This window comes from Ictidomys tridecemlineatus, chromosome 16 (assembly GCF_052094955.1).
Source record: "Ictidomys tridecemlineatus isolate mIctTri1 chromosome 16, mIctTri1.hap1, whole genome shotgun sequence".
Taxonomy (NCBI): domain Eukaryota; kingdom Metazoa; phylum Chordata; class Mammalia; order Rodentia; family Sciuridae; genus Ictidomys; species Ictidomys tridecemlineatus.
Window position 1 is genome coordinate 12,790,204 of NC_135492.1, and position 22,708 is coordinate 12,812,911.

Sequence of the window (22,708 nt, forward strand, 5' to 3'; positions counted from 1 at the left end):
AGAGAACATTCTGCCTTTGGTTTTGGGGGACTGGCTTATTTCACTCAGCATGATCGTCTCCAGCTCCATCCATTTACCAGCAAATGCCATCATTTCATTCTTTAAGGCTGCATAATATTCCACTGTGTATAAGGACCACATTTTCTTTATCCATCCACCTGTTGAAGGGCTTCTAGTTTGGTTCCCTAGCTTGGCTATCGTGAGTTGAGCTACCATAAACATAGATGTGGCTGCGTCCCTGTTGTGGGCGGATTTTAAGTCCTTTGGGTAGAAACCAAGGAGTGGGACAGCTGGGTCCCATTGTGGCTCCATTCTAAGTCTTCTGAGGAATCTCCAACCTGCTTCCAATTTTGCGTTTCAATCACAAATTAAACCCTGGAACTTCCACTTTAGAAGTCATGAACCCACAGTAACCAGCTGATCCATAACTTAGAGAAAAGTTTGGAGTCCCACTGTCCCTGGATGGCTGTGATCCACCAGAGAATAAAGCAGAATTATGATTGTCTTTTTGGGGATTTTTTAAAATTTTTGGTATCAGGGATTGAACCTAAGGGCGCTTAACCACTGAGCCCCGCCCCAGCCCTGTTGGTATTTTATTTAGAGACAGGGTCTTGCTGAGTTGCTCAGGGCCTCAGTTTTGCTGAGGCTGGCCTCCAACTTGTGATCCTCCTGCCTCAGCCTTCCGAGCCTCTGGGATGACAGGCGTGGGCCACCGCGCCTGACAACTCTACTGTTTCTGAAGGTATCCTCCTTCAAATTCAGGTGTTGCCAATCTGAAAGTATTAGGAGTATTATGTTCTGTATCAAAATGTCCACCATGGCCCATATGCAAAAAAAAAACTTGATCACTAGTCTATAGCACTATTGGGAGGCTACAGAGTCTTAAAGAAGTAGGAAGCGGTGGGGAGCTTTTGGGTCACTGTGGGTATGCCCTTGAGGGGGATACTGAGCCCTGGCCTCTTCCTCTCTGTTTTCTGGCTACCATAAAGTGAGCATCTTGCTCCACCATGAGCTCCCCACAGGCTCCAAATCAAACAGGGCCGCAGGACGTGGTGGCACACATCTCTAATCCCAGCGTTTTGGGAGGCTGAGGCAGGAGGATCACAAGTTGGAGGCCAGCCTCAGCTAACTCCCCTGATCAACTCTAATGGGACAAGGGACTCTAACAACACCTTTTCCTGTCCTAAGTCCTTCCCTTCCTGCCTAAGCCCCATAAAAAAAAAATATCCCAGTCCAGTGGAGCTCCCATGCTTAACAATTTAAGAGGTCCTAAGCAACTCAGCGAGACTCTGTCTCTAAATAAAATATATGAAGGGCTGGGGACGGGGCTCAGGGGTTAAGTACCCACCTCCTGGAAGAGGGGTGGCCTTCTATGGCATAAGGCCAAACACAGGTTGATGGGTACACACCCTGTGAAGGTGTACACTGGGCCTTTTTTTTTTTTTTTTTGGTACCAGGGATTGAAGTAGGAGCCCTCTACCCCTGAGCCCCGTCCTCAGCCGTATTCTGTATTTAGAGACAGGGTCTCCCTGAGTTGCTTAGTGCCTTGCTTTTGCTGAAGCTGGCCTTGAATTTGAGATCCTCCTGCCTCAGCCTCCAGAGCTACTGGGATGACTTTCATGTGCCATGGCACCCAACCCTACACTCATTTTTCACAGATGAGGAAACTGAACAACAACAACAACAAAAAGGTAAATTAGTGGCTCTCTATTACAGTACTTAGAAACTATGCCCTGGCCAGGCACGGAGGGACATGACTAGCTATAATCCCACTGACATGAGAGGCTGAGGCAGGAGGATCACAAGGTGGAGGCCAGCCTCAGCAACTTAGTGAGGCCCTGAGCAACTCAGTGAGACCCTGTCTCTAAATAGAAAATAACGGGGCTGGGGATGGGGCTTGGTGGTTGAACGCCCCTGGGCTCAATCCCCTGTAAAAAAAATAATAAAATAAAAAATTACATATTATATTAAAATATATAACAATTATATTAAAATATATAACAATTATATATATATTTTTCTTTGGCAGGGATAAAAAAAGAAAACGCCCATCTGCCTGCTGCAGGGCACCTTAGGCTGCGCGGGGCGCTGTGGGGACGCTGGGCCTGTCACCTGGTCACCTACCATAAATAGAAACGTGCACACACGCGGAACCCGCGTGCAAACTCAAGACAAAAACCATTTCCACAGCTGAGCTCCCTCCAGACCCAGCTAGGCCTTGAATTTTCCCTGCTTCCATGCTCTTTTTTTTCTTTTCCCCAGGCCTGTTCCTGGAGGTTACAGGAGAGAGGCAGGTGGCCCGGTGCTCGCGTCCCCAGGCTTCGGGGAGCCTCCAGGGCGCGCCCTGCGGCGTAGAAGGGAACCTCTTGGCGCCCTGCCCCCCCTCCCCCCGCCCGGCGTGGCCCCGCCCCTCTTTCCACGCAGGGCGTGGCCAGCAAGAGCAGCGGCTCTTGGAGGGGGCGTGGCCACGCAAGCGCACGGGCGCCGGCGCGCCGATGCGAACCTGGGGTCGTGGCGTCCTCAGGCGGAGGGGGCTCGTGGCTTCCTCTGGCAGCGCGGAGCTGGAGGTGACAGAATTCCCTGAGCAGACGCTGGCGGCATGAGTGGCTGCGCGCTCTTCCTGCGCCGGGCGGCGACGGCGGCGCGAGCCTGCCGGGTTCTGGTGGCCCTCAGTGCGAGTCGGCGCCCGCTAAGTACCAGTCCGCAGAGCCGGGCCTTCGCCAAGGAGCTCTTCCTGGGCAAAATCAAGAAGGTAAGGGAGCCCGGGCGGCCTCTGCCTGCTTGGCGGCTGGCTCCGGCAGCGCCCCGCACCTGCCCGACGGGCACCCCCGGGGGACGGCGCCCAGACTCCAGGTCCCCGAGGCCCGGGGGGCCCGCGCAGGGAGGAGGGCAGGGCCTTGCGGAACCTCTGGCCGGGGCTTGTGCGGAGCCGCCTCTGGGCTCCTGGGCTCCATTCCGCGGCTCAGCCCCGGTGCTCCCCCCGGGCCCTTGGGCTTCCTTCGGAATTTGACACCCAGCAGGTGCCTGTCCCATGCCATCCCTGTCCGAGATCCCAGAGCCACAGCTGGGTCAGGGAGCCCTGGGTGTTTTTTTTCCCACCTTTTTCTGAGGCTTTAAAGTCAAGTCCTTTGACCCCCCAAACTGGAGCGGGCAGTGTCTGAGCCCCCGTGAGACAGGAAATGCAGAGTCCCCTGCTCTCTGCGACACTGAAGGAACACGGCTGAGCCCCGGGCTGTGATTACACAGGGTGAGCGAGCATGAGGGTCACGTGGTCCAAGTTAGCCTCAGCAGCTCGGCAAGACCCTGTCGCTAAATAAAACACTCAAAAAGAGCTGAGGATGGGGGCTCAGGGGTCGAGCCCTCCCCCGCGCTCAGTCCCGAGGACCCAAAAGGGGAAAAAAGAGAAAAAGTGGTGATTTCAAGGCGAATTACTTTTGCTCCCTTGGACTGATGACTTCACTTCTCTGTCCCTTGGCGCTTTACAAAGTACGCTGTGGACACAGAGGTCACCCCCTACATCTTTGGGCTTAGTCAAAATGCAATGTGATCTTGTGCCACCCAAAAATGTTATTCCCTGGCTCTAGATTGTTCTGCCCCGGGTCGTCAGGACAAAACATTACAGAGGCAGAAGGTGGGACTGGGACCAGGAGTGACCCACCCTGCTTGAAAGTGCAGAGATAGCAGCTTTAAAATGAGGGCAACCATCTTCCTCCAAAACCTGGGTGTGTGGGTGCTTTGTCCTGGGGCTGTCTGACTCCCAGTTGTGCAAGGAAGAGGAATTGGAATCTCTTAGTCCTCTTTCAGTCACTAAGCCATTGGCACCTGGTCCCTATCCTCACTTCATATCCGTGGTGCTTCCCAGAGAAGGGCAGACAGATTGTAGGACACACTGACACAGAACAGTAGCTAGAGGAGAACTTTGACCCCTGCAGGTTACCCACCTGCCCATCATGTGTGCCCACTACTCCTGGCAATGGCCAGTTCACTCATTGGACATCAGCCTTTTCATCCACTCAAGGGCATTTATTTCCTTTCTCTTCCATATCAATTGCTTTCTCTATTGAACTATTCAAGCTTTGTCCCTGACTGTCATCAAAGTCAGCAGTGACCTCCTGATGTCACATCTGAAAGGATCTATTCTCAGTCCTCCTCCTAAGCCCACCGGTGGCCCCTGACACAGTTCAGTGCTCTGTCCCCTTGGCTGCACTCCATCCATCTACCTTCTGGAAACCAGTCTCTCTCCCAGTGTCCTATGCTGGTTTCTTCTTGGCTCCTTCACCTCTATACGATCGCCCGTGGTTCCCACCAGCCTGATTGCAGTTGGGATTTTCTAAGGTGCAGCATAGGAACGTCTCTTTGCATCTACAATTACCTTCTTGATGGCCTAGCTTAGTGTCCTGGCTTTAAATGCCATCTATGTTCTCATGACTCAAACTTGTTTCTCTCGCCTGTATTTCTTTCCTCGGTTTTAGACTTTTCTGCTTAGAAGCTCCATTTCTGTGCTTTAATGGGCATTTGTAATTAGCATATCTGCTGGGGTTTATTTATTTAGGTTTTGCCATCAGGAATTGAACTTACTCAGTGCTTACTCATGGAGCCCCATCCCTTTTTTATATTTTATTTAGAGACAAGGTTTCCCTGAGTTGCTTAGGGCCTCACTAAGTTGCTGAGGCTGACCTCCAACTTGTGATCCTCCTGCCTCAGCCTCCTGAGCTGCTGGGATTACATGCATGCACCACCGCATTGGGCTGTATCTGGAAGTTTGTTCCTGGACCCCATCCAGTCCTGCACCTCCCACTAGCCTAATTTTACCACAGCTAATAGAAAGGCTTTGCCAGTCTCCTGGCATCACCTTTGATTCCTCTTATTCTCAGAGTTCACGAGTTTTCTGTACCTTCGGGTCCTCTCTAAACCCGACCAGTGTTAGGTACCTTCTCTTCATTGACCCTGAAACAGGCTGCCATCATCTGTGAAGCATTCTGAGTCTTGAGCAGGTCTGTGACAATGAAACTTAAAACCTCAGAACAGGGACAGACCTTCCAGACCCTCAAGCCAGGGGTTACCACACTGCCCTCAGTTGTCCAACTGTCCTTGGGGGGACCACTGGGATAAATGGGAGGTCACCTGCCATGAGCAGCCTTGGCTTCTGTCTTAGGTGGTTGACGGGCAGGGCTTGCTGCTCTCTAAACTTGCAAACTCCCTCTGGGATGTGCCCCATTCCCTTCTGGTCTGATGGTGTCAACGTTTGCTCTTTCCCACCTGGGGTCCTCCCTCCTGCAGCAGTGATCCTTTGTTGGTGGCTTTCAGCTGCCAGCCTGCCTCTTGTCCCCATCTTGAATCGATTCCCCCTCAGGACACACAAGGCTCAGACAACCAAAGAGACCTTGAACACAAATGTGACCAGGGCAGTTTTGGCCTCTGTGTCCTTGTAGAAAGGGACAGCTTTGTACTGAGGCTTCCCGATGAGAGTTACCTGTGTGTTTCCTCTCTAGACCCCTGGATGACAGTGTTGTGAGGGGAGATCAGGGGTTCCCACCACTCAGCTGTCACTTTGGTTAGTGCCAAAACCCTGCAGTCCTGGGGCCAGAGAGGAGCAGACAGACTGAATCAGTCACAAGATTGATTTGAGGTGCAGGGTGCAAGGAGGTGGAGGACTCATCTGAAGTACTTCCTGGGTCACCTGGTGACCCAGGAGGTGACCTGGGTCCCAAGAGGAAAGGCAGAGCTCCTGGCCCTGACTTATGGTTCCTCTTATTCTCATCATTCACGTGTTTTCTGTCCCTTCTGGTGATCCATCCATGCTAGGCCGCTGTATGTCCAAAGCCACATCCTCATGTCATGGGAACAGCCAAAGGCGGGGACGGGAACCCGGAAGGCCCGTGGTGCAGGCCACTGCCAGATGAATTCAAAAGCCAGCAGGGCGTCTTGGCATCATTGGCCATTCACGGTGACAAATCAGAGCCTGGAAGCTAAATCACTCTGTAGGCCACAGCTGTGGACAAGAGCAGAGCCAAAATCAGACACTGAGATTTAGTTCCTGCATCTTGCAGCACACATGACCTGTTTTGAATGTCCCAGGTACTTCTGAGATGATCAGCATCATGTGGGATTAAAGTGAAATTGGCTCAGAGAGAGGCCTTGGAGTGGCCCAGTCCCCATATCTAAGGAGCAGCCATGCCCAGGCTGAGTTCACTTTGATGATCAGGATCATGTGGGATTAAAGTGAAATTGGCTCAGAGAGAGGCCTTGGAGTGGCCCAGTCCTCATATCTAAGGAGCAGCCATGCCCAGGCTGAGTTCACTTTGATGTGCTGCACAACTAGGCCTCGCCCCGTGACCACACCCCGCACACCCTCAGCACAGGGAGCCTTGATCAGCTGCAAGAGGAATAGTGGGATCCTCCTCTCTGGCACAGTAAGCTCAGGGAGTCACTGGCAATGGCAGGAGGGACAGCAGCTCTGGGGAGTCAGGCCTGGCAACCGCAGTGTGTTCTCCAGTAGCAGCCTTTTTTTGAGAGGAGGGGTGCCAGAGATTGAACCTGGGGCCCTCGACCACTGAGCTCCATCCCCAGCCCTATTTTGTGTTTTATTTAGAGAGAGAGTCTCACTGAGTTGCTTAGTGCCTCAATTTTGCTGAGGCTTGCCTCCAACTCGCAATCCTCCTGCCTCAGCCTCCCAAGCCATTCCTGGTGGCACACACCTGGAATCCCAGCAACTTGGGAGGCTGAGGCAGAAGGATCACGAGTTCAAAGCCAGCCTCAGCAATTTAGTGAGGCCCTGAGCAACTCAGTGAGACTCTGTCTCTAAATAAAACACAAAAGAGGGCTGAGGACCGGGCTCAGTGGCCCAGTGCCCCTAGGTTCAATTGCCAATACCAAGTAATAATAATAATAATAATAATAATAATAATAATGCTTAGTAAATGTTTGTCATTTTTAGAAAGAAGTCTTCCCATTTCCAGAGGTTAGCCAAGATGAACTTAAGGAAATCAATCAGTTTGTGGGACCCGTGGAAAAATTCTTCAATGAAGAAGGTAGGTGTAGTTTCCTCATCATTTCTCATTTTCCTTGAAAGAGTGATTGCATCAATATTTTTTCAAATATATATTTTAGTTGTTCATGGGTTTTATTTTATTTATGTGTGGTGCTGATAATTTAACCCAGTGCCCCATGCATGCTAGGCAAGTGCTCTACCACTGAGCCATGGTCCCATCCCGCATCGATATTTATATTAGGAGCAGTATCAGTATAAAGGAGGCCCACTTGAGTGTCATTAATTCATAATACTTTGCTTTAGGGACCATACAAATTGCTTCTTTATTAAAAGCTTTAATTAAAAGCTACCTGAGATTCAGGCTCAGTGCTGCACGCCTATAATCCCGTGGTTCAAGAGGCTGAGGCAGGAGGATCCCAAGTTGGAGGCCAGCCTCAGCAACTTAGAGAGGCCTTAACCAACTCAGTGAGACCCTGTCTCAAAATGAAATATATAAAAAAGGGCTGGGGATGTCGCTCAGTGGTTAAGTGCCCCTGGATTCAATCCCTGATACCAAAAAAAAAAAAAAAAAAAAAACCCACTAAAAATTAAAAAAAAATTAAACAGTAAAAAGTTTTTAATGTGGATAAAGTGCAAGTTTTTTCTTTGCTAGTTTGTGCTTTTTGGATCGTATATGGGAAAACTGCCAGGTCCATAACAATTTTCATCTGTCTTTTCTTTTAGAGTTCCAGAGTTAGATAACTCTTACATTTAGATCTGTGATGTGACCCAGGTTAATGCGGTATGTGGCATGGGGTAGAAGTTTGAGGATGACTTTTTGGGGGTTTTGAAACAATTGGACAACATCCTACTATTCAGCTGTGTTTGCTATAAAGATTATTCTTTTCCCATTGAATTAACCAAACACCTCCATTAAAACTAGATGGATCATTTAGGTGTGGGTCTGTTTTGAATCCTACCTTCTCTCCTGTTCTCCCAAACATCCCCTTGACCTATTTACTGAGCCTTCTAATAAGCTCAGAACTGGGCAGTGCTGGCCCTTCAGTTTGGCTGTCTTCTGAAGTCATGTAGACTCTAGGCCCTTTGGACTCCCAGGGAGTTTTAGAATCAACTTTCTGTTCTCAGCAGGCCTGCGGCATTGACTGGGGTTTCAGAAACTTCATGAATCAGCGTGATGAGGAACTGAGAGTACAGCATCTTGGCCTATCTCCCCACTTATTTAAGTCATTTTATTTTCTCTTAGTGTTTTATGTGTGGGGTTTTTAGTGTATAGGCCTTGAATAATTTGTGCCAAAAATTCTGAATGGGGGGCTGGGGCTGTGGCTCAGTGGTAGAGCACTTGCCTGGCATATGTGAGGCACTGGGTTCGATTCTTAGCACCACATAAAAATAAAGTTCATTGACAACTAAAAAATTTTTTAAAAAGGGTTCTTGATGGGCCAAGTATTGTGGCACACGCCTGTCATCCTAGTGGCTCGGGAGGGTGAGGCAGGAGGATCGGTTCAAAGCCAGCCTCAGCAATAGCGAGGCCCTAAGCAACTCAGGGAGACCCTGTCTCTAAGTTAAATACAAAATAGGGCTGGGGACGGGGCTCAGGGTTTGAGTGTCCCTGAGGTTGATCACCAGTAACCCCCCGACACACACACACACACAAAAGCATTACCATAACACACAGGAAGGACACACTTTCTAATCCTATGCTAGAGACTGTTCCCTTTGCCCTCGTGGGTGTGCGTGTTGATGAGGGATGGATGAATCGCTGCTGATCAGACTGGAGGCTGAGGCAGGAGGATTACTAATTGGAGGCCAACCTCAATTTACCCTAAGCAATTCAGCGAGACCCTGTCTCTAAATAAAATATAAAAGGGGCTGGGGCTGGGGCTCAGCCTGCAGACTGGGGTTACACCGTGGAGGCTTTTGGACAGTGAGGTGAAGGGAGCCCTGTCACTGCCTGGATGGGGGGAATTGGCCTAGTGTTGCAGCCATACACCAGGAGTTGTGTGCCTCCCCATCTCCTGGACAGTCGAGTCAAGCATGTGCAGGCATCTGCATCTCATAAGCATACAGTTGACTGCCATCTCACATGGCTAAGGCACCAGGCGACCAGTGACCAGGTCAGCAGACAGCCACCTAGCCCTGCTGGCTTTAAACCATAATTCTAAACTACATCAAATCAAGTCAGTGATTTGATGTGACCATTACTAGACAGTTTTGAGAATTTTCGAGAATCCTCTAGAAGTTTTGAGCAGTTTTGAGAAACTGCTGGCACTGGGGTCAGATGCTCTGCCAAAAACATTCTGGGTCCCTTTCTCTGCATGAAGATGACTTGCTCATATTTTGTTTCATCAAGACGTTTTCTTTTCTCAGTGGATTCTCAGAAAATTGACCGGGAGGGGAAAATTCCGGACGACACCCTGGAAAAGTTGAAAAGCCTAGGCCTCTTTGGAATGCAGGTCCCGGAAGAATATGGTAAGTGGAGGAGCTGCCCCAGCTGGTGTGGCTCATCAGTGTCACTCTGCATTTCCCTGAGAGGCTGCTGTTCTGAAGGTACACCACCTAGACCAAATGGTGGCCCTGGTCCTTTGCCCTGCCTGTCCCCGGGCCTTGCTGGGGCGGCCTCCACCAGCCATTAATGGAGACTCTGCAGGTGTGGGCGATACAGGGCTTGGTGGTGCTTTCCTTAAAGCACATTCAGGCACTTTTCCGGGCTGCAGCAGGTCTTTTGGAGATGCACTGTTGAGTGTGTTTCACGAGTTAGACTTTCCACAGCCATCCACGGAAGCATCTCTTTCTGGTCTCTTCCCTGCCTGGTCTCTAGGGAGACCTTACTTTCTGCAGCAGAGTATAGGGGCTGTCAAATCTGTACCATAATTTCCTCTTGGTCCCTAATCTAGAGCTGGTCCACACTAAGACCAACCAAGGTGAAAGTTGAGGCCAGATCAGCATTCAGCAGTATAACTTGATTTTATTTATTTATTTTTACCTGGTGCTAAGGATTGAATCCAGTGCCTCACACCTGCTAGGCAAGTGCCCTCCCACAGAGCCCCAGCCCCATCCTTTTTTTTAATATTTTATTTAGAGACAGGGTCTCGCTGAGTTACTTAGGGCCTCACTAAGTTGCTGAGGCTGGCATCCACCATGTGATCCTCCTGCCTCAGTCTCCCAGGCCTCTGGAATTGCAGAAATGTGCCCTCGCACCCAGTGTGGTTTTGTTTTTTCAATGGTGATCCAGTAATTCAAAAGAAGTAAAAGGCAGTGAAACCTTTTGCCTTAATGTGAGGAGGTGGGCTGAACTGTGACTGTCACTGGTCCCTCCCTCCTAGGTGGTCTGGGCCTCTCCAACACCATGTACGCTCGTCTAGGGGAGATCATCAGTGGCTCCATCACTGTGACCTTAGCAGCACACCAAGCCATTGGCCTCAAGGTCAGATGCTGGGGTTTCTCCCTGGGGCTCTTTGAAGGGGACAGGGTGCAGGGTCATGGTTGCCCCTGTGAGCAGGGCATCAGGCCTGATATATCGAGGTCCTGGAGGGTGAGTCCACCTCCATGCTTCTTGCTCTAGCTAGTCTCAGGACTTGTGGTCACCATACGTGTGGCCTCTCCTTGGCCCATGTAGCAGTGGCTCTTCGCTCATGCCATCCTTTCACACCAAACCCTTGTCCTGCGTGCTTGGCTCTGAAACCTTCTTTGAGAACGAGGTGGAATGTTCTGTGGGCCAGGAGCGGGCTCCCTGGGCTGTCCCCCACTGCGTGTGTATCTGACTTCTTACCTCACTGGGCCAGGCCCAGGGACACACAAGTCTCAGTGACAGTCACGTGAGGGTTCCCTGTGCTCCGTGTAGATTTCAGGGAAGAGACGCAGGCCCAGCTCCCCTCCCCCAGAGAGCAGGGGACCCTGGGGACACTGGCTGTGCATGGTCCCAGCCTTCCCACATCTTCACCTCCCATTATCCAGAGCACCTGCTAGGAGGGGGCAGCCCTCCACTTGGAGATCACAAAGTGGGGACTCAGAGGAGGACAGTCCAGGCCCTGGGCACCCTGCCATGCAGAGGAAGGGTCAGGATGAAGATCCCAGAGTCTAAGCCCAAAGCACTGCCCTGGGGCAGGTGCAGGAGGGGCCTCTTGGCAGCCGGCCCCCACCTACAGCCATTAGCTCTGGGCGCCTGCTGTCCTTTCTGGCAGGACGTCAGCATCGTCCTCACGAGGGACATCAGGACTCACTCTCTTCACAGCCAAGACAAGGCTGTGGATGGCAATTGTCAGGAACACAAGTGATATAATGTTAGCAAAGATATGGGGGAAAGGTTCACGCACACAGTGCTGGGAGTGCCAGTGGTGTCACCACTATGGAAAGCAGTCTGGAGGCTTAGGGACCAGCCGAGGTGTCCTTCAACAGATGAATGGATAAAGAAACTATGGTCTATATACCCAGTGGAATATTACGCAGCCTTAAAGAAGGATGAAATGATGGCATTTGCTATTAAATGGATGGAGCTGGAGACGATCATGGTGAGTGAAATAAGCCAGTCCCAAAAACCAAAGGCTGAGTGCCCTCTCTGATATGGGGACGCTGACCCACAATAGTGGGGGACAGCAGTTCACTGGATAAGACGCAGGGGAGTAGAGGGAAGGGAGGGGAGGGGAGGGGACTGGGAGAGACGGGAATGAATGGACGTCACTTTCCCATGTTCACATAGGAACACACGACCAGGGACACCCCACAGCAGGTCCAGCCACAGGAATGGGAAGTCACACCCCCGTGTAGGTGTGATATGTCCCAGAATGCACGCTGCCGTCCTTTGTGGCCAAAAGGAACAAATAAAAAATGCGGGTTTCTTTCAGGGAATCATCTTGGTTGGCACAGAAGAACAGAAGGCCAAGTACCTGCCCAGACTGGCATCAGGGGAGCACATTGCCGCCTTCTGCCTCACTGAGCCAGCCAGGTCGGCCCTCCCCCGAGCCACTCCCCCTGTAGCTATGTTCCATGTCCAGGGCTCCCTGGGACAGAGGACTTTATCAGGAGTGGCTGACCTCATTCCATCCCCACCCGAGGCCTCTCAGAGACTTAAAGCTGCTCTCTGGCCACTTCTCTTATCTCTGCCTAACTTCTCTTTCCCAATGAAGTAAGTACCTGCCAGCCTCTGTCACCCTGGTGTTTGTTACTGACAGCCCCCTTGGCCCTCAGAACACATACGGGCATCTAGGCACCTTTCAGAACATGCGGAGCACGCACGGTGGGTCTCCATCTTCAGATTAGGAGCTGGAGGCTTCGTGGGAGTCATCACACAGCCAGACGGGGACAGGGCTGGGTAGGACTCAAGTTGAGGTCTTGTGACCAGGCCACGCTTAATGCTTCCTCCCTTCACTGGGGAACCTGGAACGGTCATCCAGAGACAGGATCTTGCTGAGTTGCTCAGGGCCTGTCTGAGTTGCTGAGGCTGGCCTCCACCTTGCGATCCTCCTGGCTCAGACTCCCGAGCTGCTGGGACGACAGGTATGCACCACTGTACCCAGCTTTAAAGAAAATTTTACTGGAATATGCCATGTACTTATAGCCTACATTGAGAGGCACTTTCATGTCCCAGCAGCAGTGTGGGGGTGGGACAAGCTGTACCTTGCCAAGCTGACCTGTGTGTGGTCTGACCCTGTCTTTAGAGGCTGTGTCGCCTGCTGTGGACTTAAGTCCTAAGACCCTCCATTTCCAGGCTCTCGGCCGACTATGGTGTATTCCCAGGGTTCTTCTCCCCATGTCTCACCCACGTCTCTCTCTCTCTGCAGCAGGAGTGACGCTGCCTCCATCCAGACCAGGGCCATGCTAAGTGAAGACAAGAAACACTACGTCCTCAATGACTCCAAGGATGGTGCCCGTCCTTGACTGAGCCTCACCACCCCGCCCTGTCAGGTTTCGGTGGGCACCTTCACTGTCACCGCTGGGCTTCTTCCTGTGCCCAGGTCTGTGACCCTCTGGTGAATACCCAGTAGGTAGATGCTCCTCCTTTTTCAGGAGCATTGCTCAGTCCTCAAGTGGCTTGCACGGGTCCTCTGTCCCTCTGGTGACAGAGCCAGGCCTGGCCACGGTGTCCCTGATGCTGGAGTACCAGCTGCGCCCGGAGCCAGAAGTCTTAGTTGCATAGAATTTCATGCATCCGTAGGTCCGGGATGGTGCCCGTCCTTGACTGAGCACAGGCCATCAGGTACCCATTCACAGCTGGCTGCATCTTTTTCATCAAGATGGCCTCTTAACTGCATCTGTCACAGTTCAAACATGGACCCCTAAGAGACAGAGAGCTGGGATACCATTATTGCTTTCTTACTATCTAGTCACCATTCAGATTTCCCAAATTAGCTCATGCCTCTTGAATCAAGATCGAAGTAAAGCACATGCCTATCATCCCAGCAGCTCAGGAGGCTGAGGCAGGATGATTGCAAGCTGGAGGCTGAGGCAGGAGGATCACAAGGTAGAGACCAGCCTCAGCAACTCCGCGAGAACCTGTCTGTAAATAAAATATAAAAAAGGCTGGGGACAGGGCTCAGGGGTCAAGCACCCCTGGGTTCAATCCCTGGTGCCAGAATAAAGATGAAAATAAGTTCCTCGGTTGGGGCCTCACAGGTGGTGGTTGAGCCGAGAGGAGTCTCTGAGGACCCCTTGCTCTCTGTCCTCAGGTCTGGATCACCAATGGGGGACTGGCCAACATTTTCAATGTGTTTGCAAGACTGAGGTGGTCAGTTCCGATGGGTCCAGTTTGCTGCTGGAGCAGGTGGTGCAGCTTAAGCAGAATGTCCTCAGCCTCGTGAAAAGCGGGTGCCAGCTGCTGCCCCAGCACCAGGTGCCCGCATACTGAGTCCAAGCACGGGGCGCTTGTGGGCCTCCCTCCTTGAGGGGCTTCTGCGTGAGGGAGATGTGGGCATTGCCAATTTGGAGAGGGTGCAGCCCTGGCGACCCCCTCCTTGAGGGTGCCCAGGATTTGGAGAGGGCATGGTCTTCAGGGATATCCCTGGGGGTGCCCACAACTCAGAGAGGGGTCCTGGACTTGAAAATCTGGACCCTCAGCTCCTGGGGAGGAGAGGAAGGGCGTGCACATGACCCCCTCCCCGCCTTGTGCTGCCGCCAGGTGCTGCACAAACCCGCAGGCCTGGCCGCCCCTTCCTACACACTGCTGTGGAAGGGGGCTCTATGGGGCACAGCCTCCAGCCTGTCTTTTCTTTTACTTTTTTTTTTTTCCTTTGGAAGTGAGAAGAACAGAATGATCGATTCTGCCCTATTTATGGTTCTACTATGGTTCTACTTGGGAACTTGTGTGTGCGTATGGTTCCTTGTGTTGGTTTTTTTAAAGAAATGAGAAGAAGAAAAAAATACTATGCCTCTCCCTCACTCTAGCTACCCCCTCCTGTCCTTCTGACACCCCTTCCCCCCTTCCCCCTGACCTTTTTGTTCTTTTGTTTTTGTTTTGCTAGAAGTCCACATTCCTGTTTGTGATCCTTTGTTCACCCTCTCCCAGTTTTCTGTTTTCAGTAAATTCTCCTTCTGCCAAAAAAGAAAAAAAGAAAAGAAAAAAGAAAGAAAGAAAAAGTAAGTTTATCTTGTGTTTACCAGAGATAACTTTTATAACTTGATAGTGTTAAGATATATTTCTACTATATATCGTTTCCTAGTGTTTTGACCATGTGTTTAGTCAAATGCTTTTTCTGCATTTATTGAGATAATTTTCTGATTCTTGTATTTACATCTATTTACTTAAAAATATGTTTATTGATTTCCATCTGTTGAAGCAACCCTGCATCTCTGGGACAAACCTCACTGATCATTTTGCACTATCTTTTCAATATGATTTTGTATGTTGCTTGCCATAATTTTATTGAGAATTATTACATCTCTGTTCATCAGGAATACTGGTCTGAAATGTTATTTCCTTGATGTGTCTTTGTCATGTTTTTGCATCAGGTTGATATTAGTTTCATAGAATGAGATTAGAAAGTTTAGCTATTTTCTACTTCATAAAATAATTTTAGAATAATTGGTGTTCATTCTTTAACATAAACTTGCTTTGACAAATGTTAGTCCTCAAATAACAATATTTTTTTAAACATTTTTTTTTGTTTTGTTTTCCCCAGGAGAAGACTGACATCTCCAAGACTCTTTTCTTTAAACATGTATGTGTGTATGTGTGGGTGTGTGGGTGTATCCAGAGTTTTGTGGTCACTTGGTGAAACTGCATTAAATAACACAGCCATGAAACCAATTTGACTATTTTATTCAAGGTTTTTAGCCCACATCTTAAATTTTTGATCCATACAACACTTAAAGTAGTTATAATTTCTATGAGAGTCTCTACATGGAAGTATGAAATGATGGGATAAAATATTTTTACACTCTAACTCTTCAATATTATCAAATTTACTTCTAATGAAATTTAATGTTATTCATACTCTTGACATAACACTCCTGAAATATTTTTTTTAAATAAACTTTCAAATAAATAAAACACAAGGATCAGTCAAGGGAAGATACAGAGCCCCATTAGTGCAGGATGAAGTTTATGAAATACTTCTGAATTACAAGCTAAGTTCCATGAGAAGTGGAGTCAACATTTTTCATGTCTGTTTGTATTGAGATTATTACTACATTAAGATATTTAGGCGTTTGTAAAGTAGGAGAATATAAGATACTACTACAGTGTTAAGAAATAGGGAAATAAGAGGAACACTATCATAAACAGTCATACTGAATTTAGCTGGAAACCCAAATGTGAAGCCTAGAGATATTTTGTAGAAAGCAACAAAGTTAAGCAACTAGATCATCAGTTCTCTTGCTACTGAGGACAAAGGAGAAGGCAATATTTTACACACACATTTTTAATAAATTCAATAAAATGCTTCATTTCAAGGGAAACTAATAAAACAGGCTCTGGTAGAAGAAACTTTCAAATTAAACTTTTTTAAACTGTCTTTGAAACATCTATGACCGAGAAGGAAAAATGACTATTTAGCATGAATAAATTCAGTAATACCAGAAAGTCTCCTCAGATAAATGGCTACAGTTTGAATAATGCTGAAATATTCACTAACTCTAGCACCTCTATAGAATAGTCACTCCAAGCCTGAAAGACTCATGGGTACAAAGAAGTAGGTACTCAGGGCTTTGAGTTTTCTTAAAGAAAAATTTTCTTTTTTCCCAAGCTTTGACCTTCCTGACATCAATGCATGGATTCACATATTTGGGGCAAAGCTGTACTCTGATGATCCAGTTACTTTTCTCCTTTAAAATTACAAATTTTCTCTAGAAAAAGCTTCCTTTACCTGAACACTCAAATCCATTGTCATTCATTAAATAAATTAAAATTGTTTTTGAAAAAAAAATTTTCTTTAAAGTTTTTAGTGAACAGAATCATCCTTTGATATTTGTGTGAAAAATCAGTGAAAATTTCTTTGAAAGCTTGAATATTAACTTTCTCTAAATTATTATAAACTGCTTTTATTACAGAAAAGTACGTAATGTGATAGAAAATAATTTGTTTTTTTATTGCTTTTTTTTAGGTTTTTTTTTTTTGGTGGTTGTTGTAATTTTTTTTTTTTCTGGTTCTGTTCCTAGCAAAACAATGTAAGCCTCTCATTAGACCCCATATATGTACAGCTTGTTCTTTTAAAAAGTAAATTAAAAAAAAAACTAATGTTTCATGTGAGTGTTTATACTCTTAAAATATATTTTTCAGGGTTTTCAATTGAAAACAATTCAGAGTAATGACATGCAATATAAATGTATCTAAATAACTAGTTTCTGAGAAGTAAATATTGATAGTGAACTGAGACATCTTAGGAAGAAATCAAGGAAGAGATGGGGAGTGAGAGATAAAAAGAAAATAATCAGGGCTGGGGATGTGGCTCAAGCGGTAGCGCGCTCGCCTGACATGCGTGCGGCCCGGGTTCGATCCTCAGCACCACATACCAACAAAGATGTTGTGTCCGCCGAGAACTAAACAATAAAACATTAAAAATTCTCTCTCTCTCTCTCTCCTCTCTCACTCTCTCTTTAAAAAAAAAAAAAAGAAAATAATCAATGAAATGAGGAAGGAAGAAGTAGAGAAGAGAGAAAGGAAGGAAGAAGTTTGACTAATGGATTTTCTCATTTGGGAATGAAGACAGGTTAAAGCACCTTCTTCCTGAGGGATCCAGTTTTACTTCCAATTACCCCTTCCCATTGTAGTCCATCTTCTCATTCTCTCACCCTCATCATATTGAATATTTAGCAGATATACATTGTCATTATGAACCAATCTCTGTTTGAAGATAATTTTTTCAGCTACTGTACAGTCAAGTTTAGCCATTAAGAGGTAGTTTAAGAACTGTTTAAAAATGAACCATGGATGCCAATAATGCAGGATTTTCTCTTTCCCACTCTAGAAACCAAAATGAGAACCTCTTTTCTGTTAACCTTGGCTGAGAAATATAAGGAAAGGTCCTGACTGGCTCTGGTCATGTCCAACTCTACTAAATATTGTTGTGAGCATAATGGAACTTGATCTGGACAGAAATGACTCACTGACCCTGTTATCTGTTTCTGATAGTTTAGTGTTAGTAACTACCATAGCTCAGAAATTCAATATCTACATGGAAAGGGTAAAATTATAAAAAAAAAAGGAGAAAGAATATGGAGCTCTCAGTATCACCAAATACCTATTGTTTATCTGATCAATAGGACAGTGTTTCTCAGTAATATCACCCACAATTTTTCTGTCCCTTAATGTGTATTAGCAAACCTCTTTACTTGGACTATATTTATTTCAACCAGAGATTTGTTGAGTAAGAAAAAGAAAGTACTCTCATTTTATAGGTTGCATATTGGAAGTGAGGTAGACTTAAAAAAGTCGCAGATAATTTTCTCATGAATATGAGTGTAGTAAAATAAGTTTAGACCATCTTGTCCTTAGTATTAAAAGAATTACTACTTATGAAGAAGTGTAATAAATAATCAATTTTTTTATTCATGTATAAGCATCTTTTGAATGTAAGGCACTAGTTTATTCAATAAGGGCTGTGTTCATTGTTCTCTAAAAAGATAATGAAAATTCTAAAAATAAAAATGAAAGAAAGAAAGAAAACAAGATTGTTGGAAATCATTTTTTCTCAGTACAAATTTTATTGTTGAGGGCCAGTATTAGGGCTGGGCATGTTTGAGGCCAGGAAAATCACCAAGCCTTCTCTGATTGTTTTAATGAACAGACTTTATTTTAATGAGAGTTGTAGGTTTACAGGGAAATGAAGCACATGGTATCATGTTCCCATATGCCTTCCCTTATTCAGAGTTTTCACTATTTTTTTATATAATACTGAGAAATATTTGATGTAAGCACAAAGTCAAAATATGATGCCAATAGTGATTGTATTAAATAATTATTAATGGTAATAAATAATTGAATTATGTATTCAAACACTAATTTTACAGTTTTTGGAGCACTGACAAAGAATAATGTCAATTTTCACCCTGATGGCATCTTACAGAGTAGATTCACCATGACAGAAGTCCCTGTTATTCACCTCTTTAGCATCTTCTACTCCCCCTGATTTCTTGGAAATGTTTAACATTTTTAATGTTCTGACTTTTACAGAATGCCACAAATTTGGAATTATGCAAATATGGCATTTCAGACAATATATTCTTTCTGGCAATATGTATTTATGATGCTTCCATGTGTTTCCATGTTTGATAGTAAATTTCATTTTTTCTTTTAAATTTTTAATGACCCTCGAGAGTATGGATGTATCACAGTGTTTACATTAATAACTGATAAATAGCTACTGAAGTCTCTCTTAGCAGCTTCCTGTTCTTGGCAATCATGAGTGAAGAAGCTGTGGATATTTGTATGTTGGTTTTCTGTGGACATAGCTTTTAATTCCACTGAATTAACACTAAGAAATAAAATTACTGGGCCATATTAAGTGTGTATTGTTATTTTTAAAAGCTACCTAACTGTCTTCCAGAATGGATGTTCAATTTTGTGATCCCAACAGCAATGTGTAAGAGTTCTTCTTGTTCCTCATCTTTTCCAGCTCTTTGTCAGGTTTATAATTTTGGAAATTTTTATAGGTGTGTTTAATTTGTAATTCCTTGATGACATATAATAATCAGCATCATTTTTATGCTTTCCAAATATATACTTTGTTTTTCTGAGGAATATATTTTTTTCTTTTATTCAAATTTAAAACAATTGGATTATTATTAATGATAATAATTATTAATAATAATTATTTGTATACTGAAATACAATAAACTATACATATATAATTTATACTTTGTCATATTTGGACAAGGTGGCTCTTGGTGCCTAGTTGTAATTTCTACCTCTTGCTTCCTTTTTTTATAGGAGGGAGTAGGAACACTGACTGACTTTTCATTGTGATACATTATTCAGTAAATTGGAAATCACACAAATTAATTGTCAGAGACTAAGTCATCATAGATGGTTACCTTGGAAAAATCAGTCATCCCTCAAACTAAGTGTAATCATCTTTAAGATCAGAAGTCTTCCAATCAGGACTGAAGATACTGGAAAGATAAGGAAAAATTAAATAATGAATCAAGAATACTGCCTGACATAGAGAAGACTCTTAAATTCTGGTATCCAGTGTTATCCTCCATGCTTTAGTTTGGTGATGCAGAGTATATGTGGGAGACTATTACTCCATAGTTTCTTTCTTTTTATCTTATTTGTCCTTTTTAAATATGCATGATGATAGAATATACTTTGGCATATTTTACATACATGGAGTATAACTCATTGTATTTAGGATACTATTTTTGTGGTTCTATATAATGCAGTTAGTCTGGTCATGTGTTCAAATGCAAGGATAAGAAACTTATGTACAATTCCATAGTTCATTTCTGTCACCTCTAGCTATAATTGTTTAAACTTCAGTATTTCAAGATTTTTTTTTCTTATTGGTGTTATTGAGGTTTAATTCTTATAAGAGTGCCCATCAAAACAAATAAGTTAAGTAGTGACATTTACAATGTTGGAGTATAATTACCACAATTACCTTGTTTTAAACATTTTAATCACTGAAAATAAACCATGTAATCTGTTAATCAACCACTCACTTCCATGCATTCCAGTCCCCTGGTAACCAACTCTCTCCTTTCTAATTCTATGATTTCCAGTCTTTGGACATATTATATAAATGTAGTTATAGCCCAGGTGAAATTTCATGTTTGATTTTGTTTACTTTTTTTAATATTTTGAGATTGTCTACATGGTTGCCTGTAACAGTACTTCATTTTTGTGGCAGATTAATATTCAAACATATATATGAATGCTATATAAAGATATATAATTTTTATATGAATACATCTATATGAACATGTACTTACTCAGACATGAATACATATAAATACATAGATACATTTGTTTATCATTCTTGAAGGAAATTTTGATTTTTATATATTTTCTAGTGGAAATGGTGATACCATTGATATTCATGTTCAAGTGTTTGAATATCTATTTTCAGTTAATTTGGAAATATAGCTAGGAATGAAACTTGTAGGTCATGTGGTAATTGTTGGGTGAAGAGCAGGCTGAACTGTGTTGTCTGCAGGGCAGGCTGAACAGATGTTGGATGCAAGATAGCCCACGCACTCAAATCACCCCTCTATCTGGTCCTTTATCACCTGTTTGCCTCAAGTCTGAACATTCAACCCTGCTCAAGGCTGAGCACTCAAACCCCTTGGGCCAACGAGGCAGCTTGCAGACCCAGAGGCCCCATGAGATTTGGGCTATAAAAACTCCCTCCTGCCAGGCCCCCCACTCTCTTGCTCTCTCTATCGCTCTCTTTCTTGCTCTTTACCTTTCTTGCGTGTGCTCTCTGTCTCTCTCTTGCTCTTGCTCTCTCCCTGTTCATCTCTTCTCTTCTTTCTCTCTCTCCTTCTTTCCTTATTTCTTTTCTCTTTGTTGCACTGCTGCAATAAAGATCTTTTGGTTGCTCCGAGTGTTGTGGTCACTTTCCTTTCAGTAATTATATGTTTTAAAATTTTAGCAATCCTCAAATTTATTCCTTTATCTACTTTACCATTTTATATATTTAAAAGAAGTGTGTGTGGCTTCCCATTTTTTCACATGGTGCCCAACACTTCTTTTTTAAAAATAATTTAGGCATTCTCTTGTTTATGAAGTACAATTTCATGGTATTTGTTGGATTGTTGTTGTTCAGGTTGTTAATATAGTAGTTTGGCATAGGGAAGTAAACCTTAATGTGATCCACCAATGAAATGCATCTTTTACCTGTTTTGTTCACAGAGTCTCACTAAGTTACCCAAGGTTTCCACAAACTTGCAATACTACTGCTGACTCCTGAGTAGCTTTGGTATGAGCATGTGCATATTAAGAGACAAAAAAGAGAAAAACATCAACATTCCTCTAATAGAATTTCACTGAAAGAAATATCAGGAACTTTAATACAGGAAGACAAAAAATAGACCAAATGTAAATGTCTAAGATACAAAGTACATAAAAATTTACATAAAAAGTACATACAGCTTTATGATATGCAAATGGTGTAAGATATAGTGAAAATTAATGTGAATGTTGAAAAAGCTGATCCAGTTACAGAAAAAAATTACCCACAAGCTATTTGCAGCTATTTAGATAACTTTGTTGTAATAAAAATTTTAATTCTATTTTATTGATTTTTATAAGAGGTAAAATATTCTGAAATAGAAAATATTATTTTTATAAGAGTGACAAAGTTGCTCTTGATCAGTTTAGTGAGAAGCAGACATTTTTTTCTCTGTTCAATTTGCATACATTTATTATTTGAGTTTCAGCATAGATCATCACCAAAGGACTGAGTATGCCATCACCATTGATACCAAGCCTTTGAAGACAACTCAGGATGAGATAACTTGCCCACACTGTGCATATTAACAGTGAGATGATGTGTTGAGAGCCACAGCTGAGTCAGGATGGCGCCTAGCATTTTGCCAGAAGGAGTGGTTGAGAGGTGATGCCTGCGAGCCATTAAGATGATGATAATTAAGTTAAGCTGTGTATAATTGCTATGATTGGATGATGTGGCTCCTGGTGCCTTGGGCACCGCTACTTTTGAGTTCTTGTTCTCACGTGTGAGTCCTCTTTGAGTTCTCTGGGAGCCCAGGGAGGGCAGAGAGAGTTCCCGAGTAGTGCGCGGAGGGCCGGTGAGAGTTTGGCCAATAAACTAGTTCCTGTTTGAACCTACCAGTGCCTCGTGGTGGCCTGGTTATTTTGTGCCCAGCCAGACTGCAGCAATGATGGAGTTCAAACAATACTGGATGTCAAAACACATGATGAGCAGTAGAAGGGTGTGAGTGGCTCTTTTTTCTGGGAAGCTTTATGGAGAAAATCTGGAGTTTGGAAGAAACACGATTGTTGTTAAAATCTATGACAGAGAATTATTATGTGTCTGCTTGAAAGAACCATACGGTCTCAAAACTAGAGATCACCGAATGCCATCTGTGCAAATAAAAGACCCCTGTGCCTGTAACTCATGAGCAGAAAGGAACAGTGGTCAGTGAAAAATAGAAGACCAGGCTACATTTTATTTGGTCTAGCCACAGTATACAAAAGCATGTTGGTATAGGTGGACATGGTGAGGATTAATAAGAAAACAATTAGCCACAGGATGGTGTTTGTGGTTTTTAATTTGAAGCAGGCAAACTAGGAGCCACTGAGGTAGATGGTGATGGCCAAAAGCT

The 22,708-nt window shown here is 44.9% G+C and overlaps 1 protein-coding gene across 1 annotated transcript; it reads left to right on the forward strand.

Moving 5' to 3' along the window:
• Window positions 1-2,477: 2,477 nt before the first annotated feature.
• Window positions 2,478-16,315, forward strand: LOC101954888 (complex I assembly factor ACAD9, mitochondrial-like). The gene is made up of 6 exons (XM_078033777.1): window positions 2,478-2,752; window positions 6,938-7,031; window positions 9,359-9,460; window positions 10,315-11,499; window positions 11,833-14,560; window positions 15,103-16,315. Exons 1-4 carry the CDS (start codon window positions 2,600-2,602, stop codon window positions 10,551-10,553), a joined length of 588 nt encoding a protein of 195 aa, XP_077889903.1. The 5' UTR covers window positions 2,478-2,599; the 3' UTR covers window positions 10,554-11,499; window positions 11,833-14,560; window positions 15,103-16,315.
• The last annotated feature ends 6,393 nt before the right edge of the window (window positions 16,316-22,708 follow it).

Coding starts and splice junctions, on each gene's coding strand:
- LOC101954888 (XM_078033777.1), top strand. CDS start 2,600: ATGAGTGGCTGCGCGCTCTTCCTGCGCCGGGCGGCGACGGCGGCGCGA. Junction 2,753..6,937: donor TCCTGGGCAAAATCAAGAAG/GTAAGGGAGCCC, acceptor TGTCATTTTTAG/AAAGAAGTCTTCCCATTTCC. Junction 7,032..9,358: donor AAAATTCTTCAATGAAGAAG/GTAGGTGTAGTT, acceptor TTCTTTTCTCAG/TGGATTCTCAGAAAATTGAC.